Source organism: Lipophrys pholis (assembly GCF_963383615.2).
Source record: "Lipophrys pholis genome assembly, chromosome: 5".
Lineage (NCBI taxonomy): Eukaryota > Metazoa > Chordata > Actinopteri > Blenniiformes > Blenniidae > Lipophrys > Lipophrys pholis.
The window spans coordinates 20,312,768-20,336,366 of NC_137628.1; the positions used below are offsets into that span (position 1 = coordinate 20,312,768).

Consider the following 23,599-nt stretch of genomic DNA (forward strand, 5'->3'; position numbering starts at 1 on the left):
TGTGTTGTTTTGATCCTCATGTTTCACTATCTACACTTTTATTGTAAACAGCTGGTAATGGCCATTTCAGGCTGTGGTTGTTGTGTTTTCTCTCTCTCTCTCTCTCTCTCTCTCTCTCTCTCTCTCTCTCTCTCTCTCTCTCTCTCTCTCTTTCTCTCTCTCTCCCTGTCTCAAGATTTATGCTGCAGCAATGGTTTGCCGAGTTAATTAGTACCAGCCACAAAATTAAATGTGTCACAGGCTCTACCGCCACACCACAATAGGAAATGGTGCACTGTCATCCTCTGCCTCGCCCCCCCCCCCCCCCCCCCCCCCCCCCCACATCCTTCCACTTTCCTTATACTGCTGGCTTACTCTTCATGCAGACCTGGTCCTCTTCTGCAGTGTCTGTGTGTGTGTGTGTGTGTGTGTGTGTGTGTGTGTGTGTGTGTGTGTGTGTGTGTGTGTGTGTGTGTGTGTGTGTGTGTGTGTGTGTGTGTGTGTGTGTGTGTGCGTGTGTGTGTGTGTGTGTGTGTGTGAACATGATGTCATTACTAATTGCTTAGGGCTTTTGGGCTGTTAAAGTTGGTTATAGTCTACCCTATATTCTCCCTATTTCATGCCCCCTCTCTCTTCATCTCATCCTTCTTTCCCCCCACATTTGTGCATCCTGTCTCTCAATCTCTTTCTCTCTCTCCTTTTCTTTTCCTCTCTCTCTCTCTCCCCTTCTCTCCGTGTAGCATTTCTATACAAGATCAGGAATTGCTGAGTATGGAAAAACTGACTTGGACATTTATGGGCTGAGTTTTGGACCAGGCACTGCAGACGGTTCCTCTGTGCCTGTTTGTTTAGCTTTCGGTGTTGGGAAAGTGCCTCAGCTTTTAAGATTGCCCCTCCTCTGCGCCTTTCTCAAGGGCAAAGCAAAGTAGCCTTGGACACGCTGTAAGACATAGCTACTGATGATGTGAGTTATGAATTGCATTACAAAGTAACATGTTACTGTCGTCACAGTAGCTGATCAAACATGGTTTTTTTTGTATTTATTGGTGTTACAAATGTTTTCAGACCATTAACATGAATGGCAGATCAAACGTACCCCCATTGGGAGGCTCTTAGTGCATGACCATGCCCCTATTTCAGCACAACAATCACTGTTTCATCTCAGTCTCACAGAAGTGCTGAGCATGGAAACGTGGGGATTACAGTGTATTTGTTGACTAAAAAGACATTAACGTGACAATAAAACAGAAAGCCTTGTATGCAGCTTTTCTGTATTTCTGTTAAGGCAGAACTTCAGCCTCTTTTCCTGTTGACTTTGCGGAAAGCTATTATATTATTAAAGAACAAATTAAGTAAGAACGTGGGTATGTTAATTTAAGCTCTGAAATGGAGATATATTAAAGCTATGAGTTTTAAGTGACTGCCAATTAAAGTGGCAACAAAAATTATGTCGATGCTTTAAAGTTCCCTAGTTGACCATGACCTGTGTTCTGGTCTGCATCTAAGCCACATAGATAAACAAACAAAAAGGGCTTTTAAGACTGTAAGAGATTGAAGGCCTTTTTTTTTTTTCTTTAAATAGAAACTATGCCCATGACCCTATTCCCACAGGGCAGTGCAAGGCAAGTTTATTGACATATCTCTGTTCAGGTACAAGGCAGTTCAAAGTATTAGAAAGAAAATATTCTTTGGTCTTTTGTTGTCTACATTTCCCAAATGAGTTCTGGAGACTGACGAGGTTCAAGGTTCCAGTTGATGTGAGCAAACCCTGACAGTGTAAAGACCCCGAGTATCCCCGATGAGGAGAGCAGTTCCTCCAGTGCAGGAACATGTCGTGGTATGTGGTTAACCAAAAACAACACAAAAATACATTAATACTTGTCCCTAGAAGTTCTTTCGAAACAGTACGTGAGTCATGCCGAAATAGAGTGACACTGTGTTGAGTTACTTTCCACTGGGAGTGTCAAAGTAAAGAAAAACATAACCATTTTACAAAAAAGAGTAATGTGGAATACCTCACGTTTTCATGAACGAGACTTTACAGACTGCGCAAGTACACGGAACAACGGCCATTGATGCATGTACGCTGTCACCTTGTAAAGCTCGGAGCTTTCCAGACATCCCAAAATACCTTTCAGTATCTTTGCTAACCTCAAAGTGCTCTGCAGATAAGATGTAATTATGTTGCCCAGACTATAAATGTGCGTGTCTATGTGTGTACATGTGTGGCGATGGGATTTTCTTGCCTTGCAGCGCCAGCTTGTTAGTCTGTGTGTGGTCGAGGTCATGTACGACAGCTGACGAGAAAGAACGGTGAAAGTGTGCGTGTGTGTACATGCTTGTGTGACTGTGTGTAAGTCATCAGATAGAGAGTGTGGATATCTGTTACCGCCACCTTTCTGCTCTTGTGAAACAATACCTCCTTGACCCAAGCGGCTCAGCGTATGTGTGGTTATGTGTTGATGTTTTTTTTTGTGTGTGTGTTTGTGTCTGTGTGTGTGTGTGTGTGTGTGTGTGTGTGTGTGTGTGTGTGTGTGTGTGTGTGTGTGTGTGTGTGTGTGTGTGTGTGTGTGTGTGTGTGTGTGTGTGAGAACGGTCTCACGGGATTGGACAGATGAGTTTGGGACGGCAGAGAGTAGATTCAATCCAGCCTGTCAATTTGGCAAGATAACCACGCTACAGTCTGTTTATGTGGATTTAAAGTGTGATGATGGAGGCGGTGCGGGAGGCTGCATGTGTGTGTGTGTGTGTGTGTGTGTGTGTGTGTGTGTGTGTGTGTGTGTGTGTGTGTGTGTGTTGTCAATCTTTTTCTCGATCTCTTTCTCTTCACATTCTCATTCAGCCCCCTATCGATGCCCCTCAATGGGGTTATTGTGCCCACTGTCGGGCAGGCCGCAGTGTATATGCGTGTGCGTATGCATTGTTGTTGCAGGGAGCAGACAGCCGTGAGGTGTGTTTGAACAGGGAAGGAGCACAGAGGCCCCGCTTCATCCTGCAGGGTGTGAAACTGAATGATAGGGCCCCCTTTCTCTCTTTCCATCTGTCCCCCGGTCTTGTCTGTTTATCGCACTCCGTCTCGCCTTTTCCTTGACAGATTCTCACCCAACATGCTCGTTCCTCACCGCCCTCATTTTCACTCGGCTTTACTTTGTTTTCCTTCCTGGCGTTGTCTACGTTTGTGAGCGCTGCTGTGTTATGTGTCAGCCCCTTGGCAGCCCTCACAGATCAATTGTCTTCTGGCCGTTGAGTCCGCGTTGTGATTGGCTCGTCAGTATGCATGTTATTCTGCCTACAAATTACCTGTGGATGCAGGAAGAATGGACCAGATTTCATTTTCAAAAGGAAAGTGTGCACCTATCTGCCCTTCCCGACTTTGCGCACGCAAGCACACACACACTTTCTCACCGATTCTTTTGTTTATATGTTTTTGTTTCTGGTGTTGTCTTTTCCACATCGCTGCACTTTCACATGTATACCCCCATCACTCCTCGTTCAGCTGCGTAAGGTCTTTCTGCCGTTTCGTCTGACCTTCCTCTCTTCTTCCCTCTCTTTCCTCATCTGACTTTCAAACACACACACACACACACACACACACACACACACACACACACACACACACACACACACACACACACACACACACACACACACACACACACACACACACACACACACACACACACACACACAGTCATATGCTATGAGAGCCAGAGTGTGATGAAAGAGGCTGTAAAGGCCAGAGCCCTGGGTGCTTCTGTAAATTGCCCCTCTGCAGTGAGTTCAAGGATTTCCGCTGCGCTGCTTGAGAACAAGGAATTAGTCGTACATATTTTATGTCTCATCTGCAAGAACCATTGAGTAGATGTACAGATGTTCAGCTCCAGAGCAAATAGCTTTAATGTGCAGGGAATATCGGAACAATTTTGAAGGGCAGTTTGAGTAAAGCACTTGGTGCAAAGTGATAATAAGAAGATGGAGCTGCAATAAATGCTGTAGGACAGACGTGTCAAACCCATATTAGTTTATGAACTACATTCAGACCAATTTGATTTCAAGTCAGTCAGAGCATTAAACCGAGAGAACGATAACCTAACGACAACTCCAATTGTTTTCCTTCATTTAAGTACAAAGAGGTACAAGTTCATAAAAATTATAATTTTTTTAAATCTACTTTTAATTGAACAAAACCTGAACCAATTATATTTTAGAAGAAGTACAATATCAACATTGTCTGTTTTAGCCATTTGGTTCAAAATACACGTTAAACCACTCTCTACATTTACAGCTTGGATTTTGTCTTTTAATTTAGTTACATCCAACAATGACTTGACTTTGTGTTTCATTTCGGATAGGTCTGGTAAAAGATTTGAAATCCTCTAATCTGAAATCTGGCTAATGTTGGATAAAGCATGTCGCTTCTCAAGACACATGATTATTGCTGCATCCAAGCTTTTTTGCAATTTCCATTGTGTTGACAAAATGGTAGATAGCTTTTCACAAAACTCCCAGTTCAAATCTTAGTGTGATAAGTCCAGTTTCCCCAGCGAACAGATTAGAAACCTCTGTTCTTTGATTGAAAAACGTGTGTTCTCATTGTAAATTGTTAACACTTGGCAAGGCCATCCAACAGGCCGGAGCGGGCAATCTCACGGACCCCTGTGCCCCAGTAAGGTTGGCAGAAACAGCAACAGGACACAGGTTTTTCCCCTCTGAAGAAGCACAGATATTGTAAAATAGACTGTTGTGAAATAGTTCTGATTCAACTTCTTTACTGAAGCAAAAGTAAACTCCACACGGGCTTTGAGATTGACTTTGAAGCCCATTCTGCTGAGCATAAATGTTGTTCAGGTTGACAACGTGACATTTTTCTGTTCTGGGTGGGGAAAGTGTTTCGGCTCTAAAACTTCCTCAACGTGTCATAATTCATGTTTTTATCATTTTACATCTTTCATTCACTGTGTGATTCTGTGTGAATGCAACGATGTGGCAATTTGACATATTTTAATGTTTCACTTAAAAAAAAATTGGGATAGTCATTATCACAGCTTTTAACAATAAACGTTCATTTGTTGCAGGCTGTTAAAAAACCGAATTACTCCATTTTTCAAGTCATCTCATAAGTCATTTGTGTGATACTATGAAGGATTATTATTTAACATGCACTAAATCTCAATACATTTTAGTGATAGAATACAATAACAATCATCATCCCACTGACATCTTCATTTTTAGGAGTTAGTTTGAGTTCTTTTAGTTACAGAACATGTGAATCTAATGCTTTATTTAGCTCTGGAGCCAATCACATCTAAAAATGTGAGAAGGCATGTGACACTCATGCCTTATTCTCATATGCTTGTTTTCTGACTGTGGGAGGAGCTCATACTACCTGGAGAAAACCCATGCATGCACAGAGAGATAAAACACTACGACTTTGTATCGTTTTGCTGATTATGAACAACTTCAAGTGAAAGATAATTGTGGTTGGCGTCACTGATATTGAATGAAATTCAAAGAACTTGACAGTACATTTTGAGGCATTTGTTATATGGATGGTAATTGAATGGTATTAGACATTATTCTTTTCGTACACATCTTGATTAAGCAACATTTTTTTAAAATGAAAGTAGTGTTTCTTGCTCTTGATGAAGTGGGGCAAATGATTTATTGAAAGTTACAGTACAAGATGGGCTTTGGCTGGTATACGTAATCAATACTTCAGCATTAAGGCAGATTAATCCTCAGTGTAGAGCGTGTATTTTAACTGGGGAACTGGTCTACTTTCTGCCAGGTCAACACTTTTGTCACTTTATTACTGGTTTACATTTGGACAACAGCACGTGTTTTCATGCATTTGTACTGTAAATATTTTCACGTCGTTGGTGTAGTAGCAGAATCTGAAATGGTTGTAAACTGCGCCCCCACATGCATACCTCTAATGCTTTTCCCGTTGCCTCAGGGCTCAAAGATCTGAGTTGTTTTCAGCGCTGTGGAGCTGAAGCAGCAAAATTTGGTAAACACGTTGGCATAAACAGTGTTTCAAAGTTTCACCTTGTGGGAGTGTTTCTACCGTCTCAGTGACTCATAGGGCCTGTTTACACCTGGCATTAACGTGCTCTTCGGTCGACCAGATTATGTGTGGCGAGCCCCGACGCAGACTGTTTACACTTGTCCGCATCATGTGTTTCGGGCTAACCACTTGATTTGGGATTATATTATACCTCTACGTCACTTGCACTAAAAGGTCAGAGGGCCTATCCCGCAGTTATTACCTCAGCCTGTCCCCAGACAGACGCTAGGACGGTGTCCTCTGCCCAGGCTGCTAAAAGGCACCGTGTGTCTACGGACCCCCAGGCACGGACGTTGATGTTCTTTTCCAAAGTTTCTTTGGAAATTTGGAAAGTTGTCCTTAGGCCACGTGTGACCTGATCACCCGAAACACATGTTGATTTTAAGATTGAAATATTAAAGGATCACACACAAGAATGCAACTTTATTTTTCACTTTTTTCTGAGAAAGTGACCGGAATGCAGCACAATTTGACTGATCTGAATTTTTCTACAGTAAACTGTTCAGCAGCTGTGATGGCCCAAGCACATATACTTACTTTTTAGTCTTTATAGTGACACGATGGCCGTCTTTCTCCACAAAACCCCAAAGTAAAACATTCTCAATACATCTGGAAAATGTCCCCACTTATCCTCCACTCAGCCCTCATGCAGAAGGCCAGAATCTGTGGAGCGGTTCCCACACATTCCCAACTTCTGAATGCACAGGATGACAGGTGCTAAAAAGAATTGCTGAATCATGATGGCAGTCATTGTGGTGAGAATCCTGAGGTTTACATCATATCCTATGATTGAAGTGTAAACATGTTTACTCACATGTGCGGTAAGAACGGGACTTCGTGCCAGCTGTGATTCATGTAACCGCAGTGATTTTTTTTCAAAAGTTCAGTTGACTAGAGTTTAAATTAATTGAGCAGCATAACTTTGATAAATCGCACAATGTCGGAATCTGCTTTCTTGGCTTTGCACCGACTTGGCACAACAAGTGGAAAGGCAGTCTTTCCCCGTGCGTTCGTTTGGCTCCAGTCAGTGGCGATGCAGAATTGGTCCACCAGTTGCGGTTTGCTGGCTGTGTCATCCTTGTCCAAAACCAGTATTCAGTCGGAGGAGAATGCTCCGCAAATGTCTGGAAACAACAGCAATAACTTCTATTGAAACGCAGAGAGAGAGAGAGGAGTGAGAGAGAGAGAGAGAGAGAGAGAGAGAGAGAGAGAGAGAGAGAGAGAGAGAGAGAGAGAGAGAGAGAGAGAGAGAGAGAGAGAGAAAGAAAAAAGTAATTGAGTAGGAGGGAGAGATGACAGGAGCAAGTAAAGGGTTGATTTAAAGTTTTGGAGACGGAGCGATCGTTGCAGTTGTGTCTGGTTTCTTTGGCAGAGATGGGACATTCCTTTACTGATGAGTCACTCTCTCTCCCTGAGCCACTAACTCTCCTGACAGCTTCTGCTCTCAAACTAGTACCCCGTTCTGTTGTTTTCTGTGCACTGCGCTTCTTTCCTGTTTCCCCTCTGTCTTTTTTTTTTGTAGACATGGCTGTTGTTATTGTTGGCAAACAAGCTAAATCACAACCAGTCAGAGGAAACTTGTCTGTGGTATTAATACGATCATGGAGGAGCTTACCACAGCCTGTCAATGAAATGTGAGATAAGAAGACCATGTTAAAGTTGCACGCACGCACGCACGCACGCACGCACGCACGCACGCACGCACGCACGCATGCACGCACGCATGCAAACACGTGGTCTTGACTAAGTGCAGTGGTGTTTGTGTCTAGACTTCCCTGTCCTCTCGGATGTCCTGTCACATCTCAGCTATATATAGGAGGAACAGTCTCTGCCCTCGCCTCGGATCTGACAGGCCTTTTGTGCACGTCCATGTCTGTCGGCCTGCCTCTGTGCTCTTTTACTGAGAGAGGGAGAAAGCCTGTTTCACATGTCTTGCCTCCATGCCCACTAAAATAGAAGACAAAGAGGATGAAATGCTTTCAGTGATGTGTAGAGAAGCAGAACAAAACTTTTTTTCAGAGCAATCTGTATTTTCTGAATAGGATAGATTTTGTAGTCTGATTGTCAATCTACGGACAAGTTATTCCCCTCTGAAACCCTGAGGCGATATTTCGTAGGTTGAGGATGGTTGAATACGGTTAAAATATTGGGTGTGCGTTGGAACGCAACAGTTCCACTTTCACCAGCATTTATCTATATGATTATTGTTCTGCACTCTTGGTAATGTTTCAGCAAGCTATTTAAGGTGAAAGATTTATTTTGGTAACCGTAAACAACAACCAATATGGCATGTGAAAACTTCTTGGGCACGCAGCTCAACATAACACCATCACCAGCTCAAAGATTCTCGAATAGCAATGTGACCAAGTGGGCACCGAGTCTTTTGAATAAAACCTGCTGACTCTTACGTACGGACATTCGTATGGACAGACAACAACGTTGGATTGCTATTATAGGTGACTCTCAACGATTGAACTACCAAGTCCCAGGAGAATATTGACCTGGAGACATGACATTCTGGAGGCCGCCATGTTTGTTATTGTCCATCTACTCATGCATGTGCTGAACTACGTAGGTCGAGCTACAAAAGCTACTGATGCTAGAAGGGGGAGGAGTAGGAGCAAAGACCTATACAACTCAAAGTTATCTAGAGCAGGGGTCTACTTCTAAATTTCTATGTGCTCTGTGTCTTCTTCTGCGTTTTTGGTGTATTTGGTGCGTCACAGCACCCCTAAAGGCCTTGCATATTAACTACATGCCCTTAGGCCTTGTGTTGAGTGGTGTTCATAGTGATGTGTGGATGGATTTATTTTATTTTTTTTGAGAACGCCAGTGAGAAAAAAGATCGTTTTGGCTCATGTGGACACCTGGCAAACACAAAAAACGTTTTCCGTGTTTACTTCCAAACATTGTTGTGTAAACGGGGCCTAAAACCAATCTCAACGTTATCGATGACATCCCACAGCCATATTGTTGTGATAACACTGTGCTCTAGCTGAGGTCTCATTGGTTCTCCCTGAGTCACCCAAACTCATTCATCCTGTGAGTCACATCTCGTGTGAATACAACAATTTTGTGTGTCGCTTTTTTATTGTGGCCAAAATGGTCTTATATAGTAAACTACACTTCAAGAAGTGACATCCCTACAAAACTAACCTGAGTGGAAAAGCGATGTGATGGAAATCTGTGCCGCCGGCAGCCTTTCAGCCTTCCAGCCTGTAGCAGAGGAGCAAAACTCATTTTTGTTCTCTGCTCTGACAACTCAGCCCCTTAATAAACGTTAGCAAAGTTGGCCGTGACTACTTTTAAATAAAACACTGCTTCAACTCCCTCCACTGTCATTAAATGTTCCAGCATCAGTGCTGTCAGCAGCAGGAAAAAGAACCTATGGAGCTTTATCCTTTCAAAACTCTTCTAGCAGACCACTCACTGTGTGCATGAGTGGATATTTTCACATGAACATCGAAGATATCAAAGCACAAGTCTCAGAAAAAAAACACAAGACCCATGCGGGTTCTCTTCTCTTTTAACTCCAAGAGAGTTAAAAGAGAAGTGGCTTTGCAGGGCTGAGCAGGTGTTGAACAAAGACGTCAGCATGTGAAGCATTTTAAAAATGATTTAAAAAAAAAAAGGAATTTACATCAGAAAAAGTACCCAAAAAAAGTACATCCTGACTCTAGTCCTGGCTCCAGTAAAGATCTGCGGTCTCATTATGTAAAAGTTGTTCTGGCTGCACGAGCAACCAATGTGTATGTTCCATAACAGCATCAAACTCGAGATGGAATGGGCTTCTCTGCTGTTTGTGTTTTTCACTTGGTGTCAGTGTGTTAGCGGTGTACTCTTTCTCTACTCCCTCGCCCACAGGAAGGAGAGGCCGGGTGAAGCGGGAGGAGGGGATTCTGTGGACGGGGGCGGTGGGTTACAGCATACTTAGCCCCCCTTCCCAAATCCAGGAAATCGTCTCTTGGCATTGTTTCCGAATTTTCTTTCCTCCGCGTTAGAGGAAGTATGTGGTGTGAATTTTCTTAGTACAACACCCTTTCACCACTTTTAGCTTTGTTCGCTGGAATTTACTCAAATTGCAGATAAATACGTAATATTTGCTTACTGCCATAGCTGACACATTTTCATTTCCTTATGAGTCCCTCACTCCCCTTCTTTTGTATTTTTATTTCATCTTTCTTTGTTCAGATCATGGTTTGCTCAGGGTGAGTGAATAGAACACGTACACACATGGAGTCACTGACACCTTCTTTCTTGAGGTGTGTTTTGTCTGCCTCTTTTGTTGATCAATTAGTGGTTTTTGCCCCCAGTCGCTCCGACCCACCCACCCTAGAAATGCCTTGGATTCTTTGGCACACCCTGAAAATTCCTCACTGCTTTCTTTTCTTTCATGGTCATTTTTTTTTTCTTTCACCATCCTGCCCATGAAAGCCACACCAGGAGGAAAATGATATCTTTAGCTGGATGTGTACACTACATCCACACACTCATAAATCCACAAACACACTAACAAGGGGATCCTTGCCGTGTACTTTAACCCTGGCTGTAGAAGTGGAATTATAGTGCAGCTATTTATGTCTGTCCTTCACACTTGCCATACACTGTCGCTGTGAGGACGATGCATGGCCCTGGGAGCACGCCGTCACCATTGGGTTTTCTTTGCGAGCAGAACCTGAGTCTATACATGTGTGTTTGTCAGTATACACCACTATTTGTTTAGGGTGCAGTCGCAGTCAAAGTGTTACTTTGTCTCGGTTATTTCCCGTTATTCACAATACAAGGATGCACACACACACACACACACACACACACACACACACACACACACACACACACACACACACACACACACACACACACACACACACACACACACACACACACACACACACACAGGCCCTTTGCATCCGCTGTTATTCTGGATTCAGATCTAGTAGACAATCATTGTTTTCTCTCCTTTTTCCTTGTTTTTGTGAGGCTACACACACACACACACACACACACACACACACACTGAACTCACAATCAAGCTAATATCCTCTTGTTTGGAGGAAGCCAAACTGGATCAGTCATCAGCTGACCTGGTTTGTGTAGGGGCAGCTGATATCCCTGAAATACTTCTTGATGCAACATTATATTTTTAGCTTTGGCCTGGCCGATGCTGAAGAGCACAATTTTGTTTTTATTTGTCTACATACAATATTAGTATGGTCTTTTTTGTATTTTAGAATAGTAGAAGAGGGTGCATGTGGTTAGGAGCCCATCTGTTGGTTAGCGGTGTTGCTAACTTGTGCTGGAAGCGTTTTGCAATTAAATGTCGTGGGCCTGGGCTTCTCTGCAGCCAATGAAAACAAAGCCAAGTAGGATCTTGGGTAGCCTGCTATTGTGCAGCTGGCTCACGCTTTCACGTCCTAATCCAAAAGTAAGAAAAACACCCAGTTGCGATTTTTTCTCTCCCTCTTTTTTTGTTTCCCCCCCTGTTCTGCACGACTCGCCTTTTTCACTTGAACCCATCCATTTTGTTTTTGATGGCCCCAGCATCTAACTCTGACAGTTTTGCTTTCTTGTCAGTCTTTTTCAGTAACAGATGGGGGTTTCTCATGAGTGGAGGGGCAGACTGGAAGAGGAGGGGCAGAGTGGCTGTAAATCAGGATTGTAGAGAGAAACTGGTGGTTTTATGAGAGTTTACAGACCTTCTTCACTTTTAATGAGAAAAGACAGCAATTCTATCTTGTAGACAAAGAAAAATGGAATGGAAGGGAGGCTGAGAGGTAGACTATGAATCTAGTGGCGTCTTGGAGAGGATAAAAAATGGAATGAGGTAAGAATATGGATAGAGGGGAAATAGTAAAAGCCGAGTGGGATTAACAGAGAGACTAGCGTGGTGAAACTTTGAGAGAGTAGAGCAAGGAGAAGGGATGAGAGACCGATCAAAATGGGTAGCTTTTCGTCCACCAAGCATATCAATTTAAAAGCAATCTGCCTTAGCCCGGCTCTTTCCAGGATCGGGTAAATGATGGTGGTTACACACAGCACGCATGTACAAAGAAACTGAAGTAGAGAGAGAGTTGGAGTGTGTGCAGCTGCTTCCTTCATTCTTGTTAAAGCCAGACCTCCCCCAACATACCTATGACACTAACACACACATCATAGCACACACTCAGTCGGCTGGCCAGTGGGCCAGAAGTCAAAGGTCACTGTCATACTGTGACACATCTTAGATCTTATTACCAAACCCCCCATGTGTGTTTTTGTCTGTCTGTATGTGTGTTGCTTGCTCATACCATGCTGCCCTTCTTGTCTACACTTAATCATTTGCTCGTACATTTAGCTATTTACAAGCAAACTCATATGCTGGCCTTTGTATTTATTATACGTGCGTATGGGTGTGTATGGGTGTGAGAGCTGTGAGCGCCTGTGTGAGTGTATGTGTGTTTCAATGAATATCTGTGTGTGTCTTTGTCAGTGCCTGTGCTCCCTGCCCGCAGAGAGGCCCTGTAATTATGCATAGACCCCCTGGTCCACAGCAGAGGATAGCGGAGAGCCTTCAAGGGTACCGAGTCCCACAAGAGGCACTACAATCTTTTTTCTCAACCCATCCCATTTGGAGTCAGACCCAGATGCAGCTGGGGATTAAACACTATAGTTTCAGAGCGTACTTTACTACACTTCTGCTGAATTCTAGCTCCACCCAAGTTGGGGAACTTTACATTTCTGTAGGTCAGATAATGACATGGCATCTTCAGTGCAGTCTGTAGTTAGTCCTTGGACAGTGACACTTTTTTTTTTCTGTGTGGGCCTCTTCAGCACACTGGAGTTGCAATGAAAAAACATCACTTTGGCTCTAAAGTTGTGACTTGAAAGGGGAACGTCACGGAGTTCTCCACATCAAAGCGTGTCTACAAGGTGCAGGAAGTATGAATGCACATGTAACAAAGTCTTACAAAGCTTTGGGTGACTCTGCAGGGACCCGTGTTAAGTGTGATATACTCACTCAAATAATGTAAAATGATTCAGTGGTCAGATCTGTAGACCTGTGTTGTGCAACAAGAGCAGTCTGGGAGCGTTTAGTGAGGAAAGAGTTGATCTTATCGTATCTCTGTCGCCTGCTTTTCATCTCTCCGTAACCCCCTCGTACTCTGACTCGTTTCTATTTGTAACAGTGGGAAAACATCACTCTGACTTGTGCCACGTCTGGTTAAGCTTGAGAAAATTTGATGTCTAAATGTGTATCATAGATTCCACATCTAACTTGTTTATTCGGCTGAAATATTTCAGTATGAACAATTCCTATGCGGACATCCTTCCTCAAATGTGTTCTCTCATACATATTCCCTGGTATGCAGACTTGTTGCAGCAGGATTTCAGCATGCCTTGTAATTTTAATCCCAGAATGTAACACTTAACAACTTTTTTATCACGCTCTATAGTACATAATAATTCCCTCTTATACTTCCCTATTTTTGAATTGAACATTTTTGTTTACGTACCATATTTGGTACCAAGTGAAAATGACTTATTTGTAGTTTTAAAGCTTCTCAATTTAACATTAATCCATAGTTGTTTGTGTTTTGTACTGATCCAGTGTTATCTTACCTGTCCAAATTAGAGAGAAGACTTTTGAGGATGTGCAGCTGGTTATAAACATCCAGCTGCTGCTCAGATGTTTCAACACATTCAGGGTAACAATAAGTGTTGCCAAACAAACCAGATGTTTGTCTCTTCTCAAGTCAGTAAACGAGAGTGGATCAGTATAATGTGGTGGTGTCAGCTGGTCAGGAGCATGTTTGTATAGACTTAGTACTTCACCATTCAAAAACAGATCCACCATTACATAAAGCAGTGCAAGTGCTGGAATGTACTTGTACTGTATTGGCATTCAAACGACCGTCCAGCCATAATTAGCACTATGGATGGATGGGTGGATGGATTCAACTATTTAAGTTCAGAAGATTGGACTGATTGATTAACTTGCTGGTAGAATATGCAATTGATGAAATAAACAGAATTCCAAGCATTAAAAAAAAAAGCGTGGCAAATTATACTCAACATTATTTCTGCCTTATTTGTTATTGAGAAAAAAAAACAGCCTGTCATCAATTCTCTTAAGCTATGTGAAAATAACAATTTACACAAAGCAGTAAGGTAGAGGAAGAGCTTTGTTCACACATAAGACACTGCAAGTGCCAGAGTGTGTGGTGAAAACACTGGAACCAATGGAAGATGTTTTCTCAAATATTGTTTTTGTTGGGCTTTTTTGAACTGAAGTAAATGTTGCACAAGAGTTACCTTTTCTTTTTTCCCCCTCAAATTGCAGGCGTTCCAGTGATATGGATTGTAGTTGAAATCAGGCTTGTGTGACTGTGTATCCTAGCACTGAGGTTATTAGGGCTCCACTGCACAATGTGCCTTTGAAAATCTGCATTGGGAATCATTATGTTTCCTTCGACGGAGAACAAACCGCCAACAATCCATCTCCAAAGGTATTTGGAGACACAATGTGACCGCATTGATCACAAGTGTAAATAAAATTTGTTTGGCAGTCAACATACAGCAATGGTCACGGCAGCCAGTGGGACATTGAGCAGAGCAGCAGCAGCAGCAGGTGGACTGGTGGGTTTATAGGAGATGCATCCAAGGAGACTGTGAATGTGAATCTCCTGTATTTGGAAATTCTCATTGTATAGAGCACAATGAATGGAGTTCCATCACAGTGAATGCAGTTGTGTCATGACGAGGACAGATCGCAGGGATTGGGATCACAGCTTGGAAGGAGGGGTACATCCGAGACGGGTCACATTTTCATCCCAAGGCAATTCAAAGTCACTAATTAGCCTGAATTGGATTACGTAAAGTAGCAGGAGAACTCGAAGAAAACCCACACTGACACAGGGAGAGCACGCTGATTCTACAACCAATAGCTAACAGGTTCAAACATGCCATCAAGCGGCGGTGCTGACTGCTGTGATGCCACGTCCTATCATTGCAGTTGTTATGTACATAAAAGAGAAATGAAATAATTTGTATGAAATTATACTCTTGACATCTGAAGTTTCCACCAAACTGGGGAAGAAATGATGTGAACTGGACAAAGTGACGGGAATTACTGTGGAAGCTAATTGGGTTACCAGAGAACATCTGCCAGATGTGAATGTAATCAAGTCAACGTCATAACTGGATATGAGACACATTTCAATGGAAAAAGAAAAGATGGCAGACCCTTTAGAAGCTCATTGCTCAGTGCTCCTCTCCAGATGATTCAGGCTTTGAGTGTGTACAAAATCCAGACATAAGTTCTGCATGGGCTGCAGTTTCCTACTCCAGTGGGTTGAGCAGGTACTCTGTGACAGTCAGCAGATTATCACACATCTGTCTGCAATTGCAAGTATCACAATGTTCTTGCACGGCTAAACATGGTACAGTTTGGTTCTCATTAATCTCTCCAGGTTTTTTTTTCCAGCCCGCCAGCCAGATATTAGTAGATTTTATGATCCAATGTAACTATACTCGATATCTTTCTCTCCACTCCATATAGACGTTAGGTATAAGTGAGAACCGTCCACACGAGCTTTGACTGCCTTATGCAGTGTGTGTGTGTGTGTGTGTGTGTGTGTGTGTGTGTGTGTGTGTGTGTGTGTGTGTGTGTGTGTGTGTGTGTGTGTGTGTGTGCGCGCGCGCGCGCGCGCGTGTGCGTGCGCGTGTGCGTGCGCATGTAGTTCATTTTGTATAGAGCTCATATTTCTTTCTTCATTGCAGTATTGAAACTCTTTGCTGACTGGAACCATCATAAACTTAATGCCACAGGAGACTTGTATACTGCAACTACTCTGTTTTCCAACAACAAACACAGACACACACACACACACACACACACACACACACACACACACACACACACACACACACACACACACACACACACACACACACACACCACATATACATGTGAATGCACGCCCACCTCAAGTATAAATGTTTGATTGAGGTTTTGAATAATTGATGTCTTTATTATTTGTCCCTCTTGTGTCCTGCAGACCCTCTTTTTCCTCCCTCTGCTCACCCCTCCCTCTTTCTCACATTAATCCCATGTTCTGTTTGTCTCCCCCTCAGGACGCTGCAGTTTCATTGAAGCCTGTATAATTGGATGAGGAAGAACCACTGGCTACCAGTATGGACCCGCTCCATCCTAGAGTTTCCCACAATCCTTAGTTCTCTGGTAAATAGCCACTGTAAAATGGATTCTTTCTTGTCTGTGTTTTAGCATAAAAATAGACTCTTATAGGTCCTTTAACCATTTCAAATTGTTATCTTCATGGCTCAAAAGAGAGGCCCAGTTCTGCTTTAACTATTTACAATCTTTACAGTTGAATTTGTCCAGAAATAGCAGTGACATGGGAAAGGGGCTGCAGTTGGGTACATTCACAACATTATTTTATATACTTTTGTTAAGATAAGATTTTTTTTCAACTGGGTAAATATAAAAAGCCACACTACATTAGGTTGTTTTCCATGTCTAAATCTAACGGGAATTAGTAGTATTTGTTCTTTCTCCTGGCTTGAAACTATTAAAAATAACCTTTCTGTCTTCTACACTCTGTCTCATGTTTTCGTAGAATTTTAGCTTCATTAGATACTCCCCAAAAAATGTATGATACTTAATCTGTGCCTTTTGTTTGTTTAGTCTTTTTAAACATATATTACAATATTTTGAGCTACTGATTGACGTATCGATGATGGTTCAGTGAAACAGTTACAGTAATAATCTGGGATTGTATCTTTTTGGGAAAATCAATCTGATCACTCACTACAGTTAGTAATTGGTTATGTTGTTGTTTATGAATGGGACATTACACCCCAAAAAGAAAACAGAGGTCCCATTGACTGATAGTTCCTGATAGTGTTCTGACTGATAGCTCTTTTTATTCAGAGTTTCTGTTCTATAATCTCGATTTCAATTGAGTAGTAGATCCTCTTTCTGCCTCTCTGAGTTATGTTGTCCCCATAGGAACCGGCTGTAACTGGGTTCCACATGGATGAATGTGGCCTCTGAGCACAATCCAAGAACTACCCAGGATTCTTTTCATATTTCTCCTGATCATTATTTTGCTCTCTGTGGTGTTCAGATCTGCAGCTGAGTCTACTGAACTCTGAACCGTGACCAGCCTGAGCCTGACTGACCTCCTGCCAGGTAAAAAAGAAATACACACGGAAAATTGCTAAGGCATCCAGACAATTTTTACACATGTTTTACACACTCACATGCTGAGCGGTTCTTTATTCTACCGGGCCATGTTCAGTCTGCCCATCACAGCAGCATTATTCTGCAAATATGCACTTTATTAATATAAACAAATCGCACATCTATTGTACGCTCCTTCTCCTCAGACAGTATTTCACTAAGAGGCTCCTTTATTGGATCCGTGCAAACACGAGGTGTTAACTTTGACTTTACATTTTGTGTGTTGTAGGTGATCTGTGTCGTGCCATCATGATGTCAGTCGACGTGACCAACCGTAACGGGCCCGCAGCCACACCTCCCACCTCACTCAGTCTTCGCTCCTCTCACAACCAACTCCTGAGCAGCGATGTCATCAAACAGGGCTCTGCTACGCCACCAAAATGTCGCAAAAAGTATGCTCTCACCAGTATCCAGGCGGCCATGGGCCTTGGAGAAGCAGTTCCACCTTCCTCAACATTGCCCTCATCACCCCCTTCGCAGTCTTCCAACCCAAACAATCCCAAACTTGCCAAGAATGGGGCGAACCAGCTGCGCAAGGCTGGTCAGGACCACAACAAAAACACAACCGACCCCGGCTCGATGGACTTGGAGTGTAATTCAGAGTCTCTAGCAGATGACCTCAATGTTAACACCGCAGAGGATCAAGACAGTCACACTCTGACTAATAATGACCGAGAGGAAGACGTTTTTACGCTTGATGATGACCTGCACACAGATACTAGAAGTGCCGAAGAGCCTGAGCAGATAACCGATTCAGACATAGACTGCAATATTAACACAACCGTGGAGTTCCAGCTGATGAGCAACACAACAGAACTGGACTTTGACTTGAATGTTGATGGAGAGGATACGGATGACATTAGTATTCTGTCTGAGAAGGAAATAACGTCAAAAATGAAGATTGAGGAAGATGAGGTGGTGGAAGAGGAGGAGGAAGAGGAGGAGGAGGAGAAGGAGGAGGAGAAGCCTTTGCTGATGATAACAAGTGAGCCTCCGGTGAAGAACTTTAAAGTTTCTTCAGGCCTGGAACTCATCTCTGACCTTCACTCCAACCTCAAGATCCTCAAATCAGACAAGAACTCTCCAGTGCCTCCTCCTCCTTCTCCACCCAAGCGGGTAAGCCCAGAGGACACTCCCCTGCTCTCGGTGCCCTCCTGCCCCTCCTCTTCTTCGTCCTCTCCAGAAACGAAGAAGGACAGAAGGACTGGCGCAAAGACAGACTGTGCTCTGAACCGTATCCAGAATCTGAACCCCAGTGACGAAGAATTGAGCTGGACTACCCTGTCCCAGGAGAGCAACTCCCCAGAGGAGACAGGTATACACACCAATCCTAGCACTTTATTGCATTCAGCTTTATATGCACTGCTGTTTACTGCTGTTTGGCGGGTGAATGTATGCCACTCTGGTATGTTTTTCTCCTCTGTGTTATGTAATGGCTTCACTGTTCTCTTTGCTGATGACATGTTTCCATTTAGGGTGGTTCAGTGTATGTGTATGTGCGTGCATATACAGAGCTAAGACATTGCTGGAACAGAATAACAAGCTCTTTAGCTTGCAGTATATTTCCCAGAATCCCTCTGAGACAGGAAGTGCCCCTGTAACCTCATGGGTGGTCAGCTAGCCTGATCAGCTGTGTTCCGTTTCTAGCTCTGTCCAGACCATGTGTGTGCGCACACGCGTGCATGTGTGTGTGCATGTGTACACACGGGTTCTTCTAGGTAGCCATTTGAAGCAGTCTAGCTCCCAGTATGTTTTTTTTTTTTTTTTAATATAGCTGAGAACAGCTGTTGTTACCCATATAATTTTTTTTTATCTTGTATCGTTACCCTGGTATTAGCCTTTATCTCTTTCTGCAAATATGGATGTGCATGCTCTGGAGATAATACATGATGAAGGCAGTTTTCATACATACACGATGCAGAATAATAGAGGATGGTTGACCAGCACTTGTACAAGAGAGCTCATGCTTCAGTATCAGTCGATGCAGATGACAAGATTAAGCCTCAATTTTAGTCTACTTCCACCGTACGTCTAGTGGTACAGAGTCTCACTTGTTGATTTTATTTAGAACTAGGCCTTCAGTGCAAGAATGAAGACAAAAGCGCAAACATTTATGTTGAGTGGAAAGGTGGTGATAAAGCCATTCACGTTGGTCAGTATATAACTGGCTGCTACACTTTAGAAGCAAAATTGCAGTTTCTGCCAGACCTTAAACCACAAATGCTGTGGAGCAAGTAATAGGAAGCAGATGTCTTTGCGTGCTGGTGAAGTGGTGCGGCAATGCAAAGTTAAGTTGTAATTGCAAATACCAGCCATATGTAAAGAAACAAGTAAGCATCTGTCATTGTAGTCTTTTCAGAAATAATCACTTTAAAGGAAATGGGGTTACAAGTGAATTGAGGTCTGACATTGTTCTTCCTAAGTCTCCGTTGTGTGCACACTTTCATAGAAATATGAACTGCTGAAGACTTAAGAAAAAAAATCTCTGCTCTGATCACTTATTGTGGCTTTTGCGTGTGGCTTTGTGCTCACTATATAGGTGGAAGTGTTCGAAAAAAAGATCTACGTTAACATGGAAAGGGTCTAAAATTATTTTGTATAATGTTGTACTCGGTCTGTCTTGCTGGGAAAGCAGTGCATGTTTCAAGAGAGAGAACATTTCCCATAGCTTTATATCTCAAAATTGTGAAAGTAAGGCCTTGTTTACTGCACATCGTTGTCAAATGAAAATGGCGATCTTACGTAGCGTTTTGGGTGTCTGTTTACACCGTTTGCTCGGAGTCACCAAAAAACAGAACTTTTTGAAAATGACTCCCAAAGTACAAAAGCTTTGTCTCCATGCAAACAGTAAAAAAATGAGCTTTTCTAAAACCCTGGCACTGTGCATGTACACTACGATTGTAGTAAATACTTCTGTGCATGAGTGAGAAGGAATTTATTCATCACTATGAATGTATCCAGGTGTGCTGTGTGCTCTTAACTCTTGAATTTAACGGGGCTTCTCTAATAAAGTGTACATTTACAACATTATCATCTGGATCCCATGTGGAGATGCGTCAAAACCTTTAGCTAATTAATTTGCATTCACACAAAGCAAAAGCAGGCAGCCGCGTTTTTATGAATGAGTCTATTGATGTTTTTTTCATCTTAAAAATGATGAAACGGTTCATCGGTTATTGAAGTATGTCACTGAAATTTTCTGCACGGCATTTCTCGTCTGCTATTTTAGCTCACCAGGAGCAATGCCTTTCTTTGATTTTTTGGGGGGAATCAAACTCGTGGCAAAGGCCAGATTTTAAGAAATAGTGATGATTTGTGACTGTAATTCTTTAAGAAGTTTGTAGTCAAGTAAAGTTTTTGTAAGACTCAGTTATGTTAAAAAAGTGTTTTTTAAAAAATGTTGATGATCCCTAAGCTGTCTTATTCAAGCTCTGTCTCGTGTTAAAATTTTGTTTTTTATATTTTTATATTTTCAGACTTACTGCTGGCCATTTAAAGATTAACATCAGGCTGTTGTTGGTCAATAGGTCATAATTTTTATATCTTCATTCTGAAGCATGTTTTCTTTTATGTTCTCTACAGTTAATCAGGTTTCTGTTGTTTTTGCTTCATTGACTATGAAACTGGCCTTTCAGCGAGGTTGTGCAATTGCAAATGGACAAACAGGATGGAATAGTTAGCAAATTCAATAAAACCACATTTCACTACCATTTTAATATAAATATGACAACATTTTCAAATTGACAACAGCATGATTGGGTAGAAAATGCATGTTCTGAGTCTTGGAGAAGAAAAGCGAGGTAGAGGTTCATTATCATGATATGATGGTATTCTACTGTGAGTAAACTTTTGGTTTATGGGATGTGCAAAGCATGAGATCCTGGCTGATTTCCTTTAAATATTACACTTCTTATCTACCTTTTGTAATTGTTATTGAACTTAAGATCATAGATACATTTCGCTTTTTTTGCACCATTGTGTCATCACTGTGGAGCAGAACTGAATCGTGAATTTTGAAAGTTAAAATCCTGTGAGTCATCGTCTCCTTTGTGGGACTCTGCTTGCTTTCACATGCTGCCTCCCTCTGCAGAAGGTCTGTTCAAGTCATTGTGGTTCTTTGTCAGCGTTATGTAAAAATCTAGCTGTAGAGTTTAATTGGGCCGCTGAAAGTCCCTGCTTTGCACTTTAGTGTAAAACATGAAATGCATCCATCTCTCTGTGGAGCAGCCGCCGTGAACTTTGACATAATCTCTAATGTAAAGCATCCTGCCCCTCGCAGTCTGTGGGAGTTGTACTGCTCTGCGCTGTTAATCCCCAACAGTATTTTCTTCTTCTTCTCAAAAACACTTCCTCAGATGGCCCACTGTCCCTCTCAAGTAGAAATCTCTGAGCATCTGTGTATGTAATATCTCAACAAGTTTGATTATTAGCAGCTTGTGTTTCCTAGATTCCAGGCTTATAATTTCCATATGCTGCTTTGTTCATGATTTCCTCGTTTATCTTTGAAGTTCCATTTGGCTCGTCTTCAATGTCATTTCAAAGTGACACTTTTTTTTTCTTCCTTCCTCGTCTCGAGGCCCTGTGTTTCTCAGCGAATCAATCTGCGTGTCCTGATGAGCGGAAAAATAGACTGTGGAGGGACCGTAGTCTCAAGCTAAGACGTATTGTCCTCTGAGGGCGTGCTGGGGAGTCGATAATCATGAAATAGCCATCATTCATACTGTATTTATGGATATCCAGTGCGCAGTTGTCCAAACTGTTGACACCCCCCTCGTCTGGCTGTCTCTCTCACATTGACGAGAGCGTGTTGTTTTCCCCAGTGCTCGTTAGATTCCTCTGTGGATGTTGCGGGTTAAAGGGCAGGTACGACGCTGCTTTCACACGGAGGAGTCAAAACATCCACTGGCAGACATGCAGAGTGGAAGGAATTAGCTGAAGGCTCATTTTGAAGAAGCTTTCAATGTCCTCACACAACAACATGCATTATAATACTTGTAAGGGAACATTTGTTGAACGTTAATGAGTGGATAACAGGAACAAGTGATATTTGAAGTGGTTTATTTTTTTTTTTTCACTTTATCTGTCATCCACTCCCAGTTCGCCCCCCCCCCCCCCCCCCCCCCCCACCGTCAACCTTTTTGCCATTGTTTTCGATCAGCCCGACCGTTCGTCTCCTTCCTCCATGCTCACCCTCCATGCTTCTCCACTAAATATTATACTCATTGAAAGATAATCTGGGGGTTGCCAGGACAACCAGATGGAAGGTGAAAAAGAGGGAGAAAAGATAAGCTCATGTCTGATAAAGATGACGGTGCCAAAAAAATTTGAGTCGATGTTTCCTGGGTCTGTGTTTGTTTCAGCACAGGAAAGGGAGGGCAGACTCAATCAAGACGTTAATGTCGTTGATGGTCCAGATAGACAAGAAGAGTAAACAGTTTGGCTGCTGAGCATATGCAGCCCCGCTCCATTCTCCTGTCTTCAAGTTTGTCTTCCCTTCTGTTTATATTCGTCTCATTCTTGCTCTTGTTACGTGCTCACACCCCCACTCTCACTGAACTCGTTACCCCCCCCATCTTGCCTGCCTCTCTTTCCACGTCACGTTTTTTCCCTGCTTCGATGTGTGTCCATGTCCCCTCTCTCTCTCTCTCGCTCTCTCTCTCTCTCTCTCTCTCTCTCTCTCTCTCTCTCTCCTCTTCTCCTCACCCTCTCTCTAGCAGTGTCCCCCCTCACGCCTCTCTTTTTATCGCTATGTGGGGTTCTCTCCTTGGTTACAGCACCTGGTTTTGCTGTGTGAGAGGCAGCTAGTTAACTATGATGCTGGGGAAAGACTACATGCTGGCCATTGTGATTGTCAATTACGAGGGTAGGTGTGTGTGTGTGTGTACGTGTGTGTGTGTATGTGTGTGTGAGTGCATGTGTGTTTGCGCAGGTGTAGGTTCTGCATGTCTCCTGCAACACGATGATGAAGTTTAACTGTGAAACCGTCTGCCGGAGAGAACTGTGTGTCAGTGTGTCGCCATGTTAGTGTGCTGACGTGATGCCATTCGCTGAAGACAACATGTGTGTGTGTTTTGCTTCAGCAGCTCCCCGCTCTCCCCCTCCCCCTCCGCTCAACTGTACCCTGGCGTGGAGCTGCATGCGAACCGCAACGCAGCTTCGATGTGACACTTTTCGTCGGCTGCATAAATGCATCTAAACTGTCGGCATCATTGCTCGCATGCTCTTGTCATCTCAGTTGTCCCTTGTTGCTCGCTACAGTGCCTGCGGGGAGTGACGCCGTTAAGTTTGACTTACGATGGAGCTCTCTGATC

The 23,599-nt window shown here is 42.9% G+C and overlaps 1 protein-coding gene across 6 annotated transcripts in view; it reads left to right on the forward strand.

Annotated features, from left to right (window-relative positions):
* Positions 1-23,599, forward strand: part of apbb2b (amyloid beta (A4) precursor protein-binding, family B, member 2b) — a 47,159-nt gene that overhangs the window by 2,100 nt on the left and 21,460 nt on the right. For all 6 annotated transcript variants that reach the window (XM_080464533.1, XM_080464535.1, XM_080464534.1 and 3 more), the window contains exons 2-4: positions 16,160-16,265; positions 17,173-17,237; positions 17,518-18,603. In XM_080464533.1, the coding sequence (XP_080320659.1) occupies positions 17,538-18,603 (1,066 nt within the window). In that variant the 5' untranslated portion in view covers positions 16,160-16,265; positions 17,173-17,237; positions 17,518-17,537. The remainder of the gene's footprint in view (positions 1-16,159; positions 16,266-17,172; positions 17,238-17,517; positions 18,604-23,599) is intronic.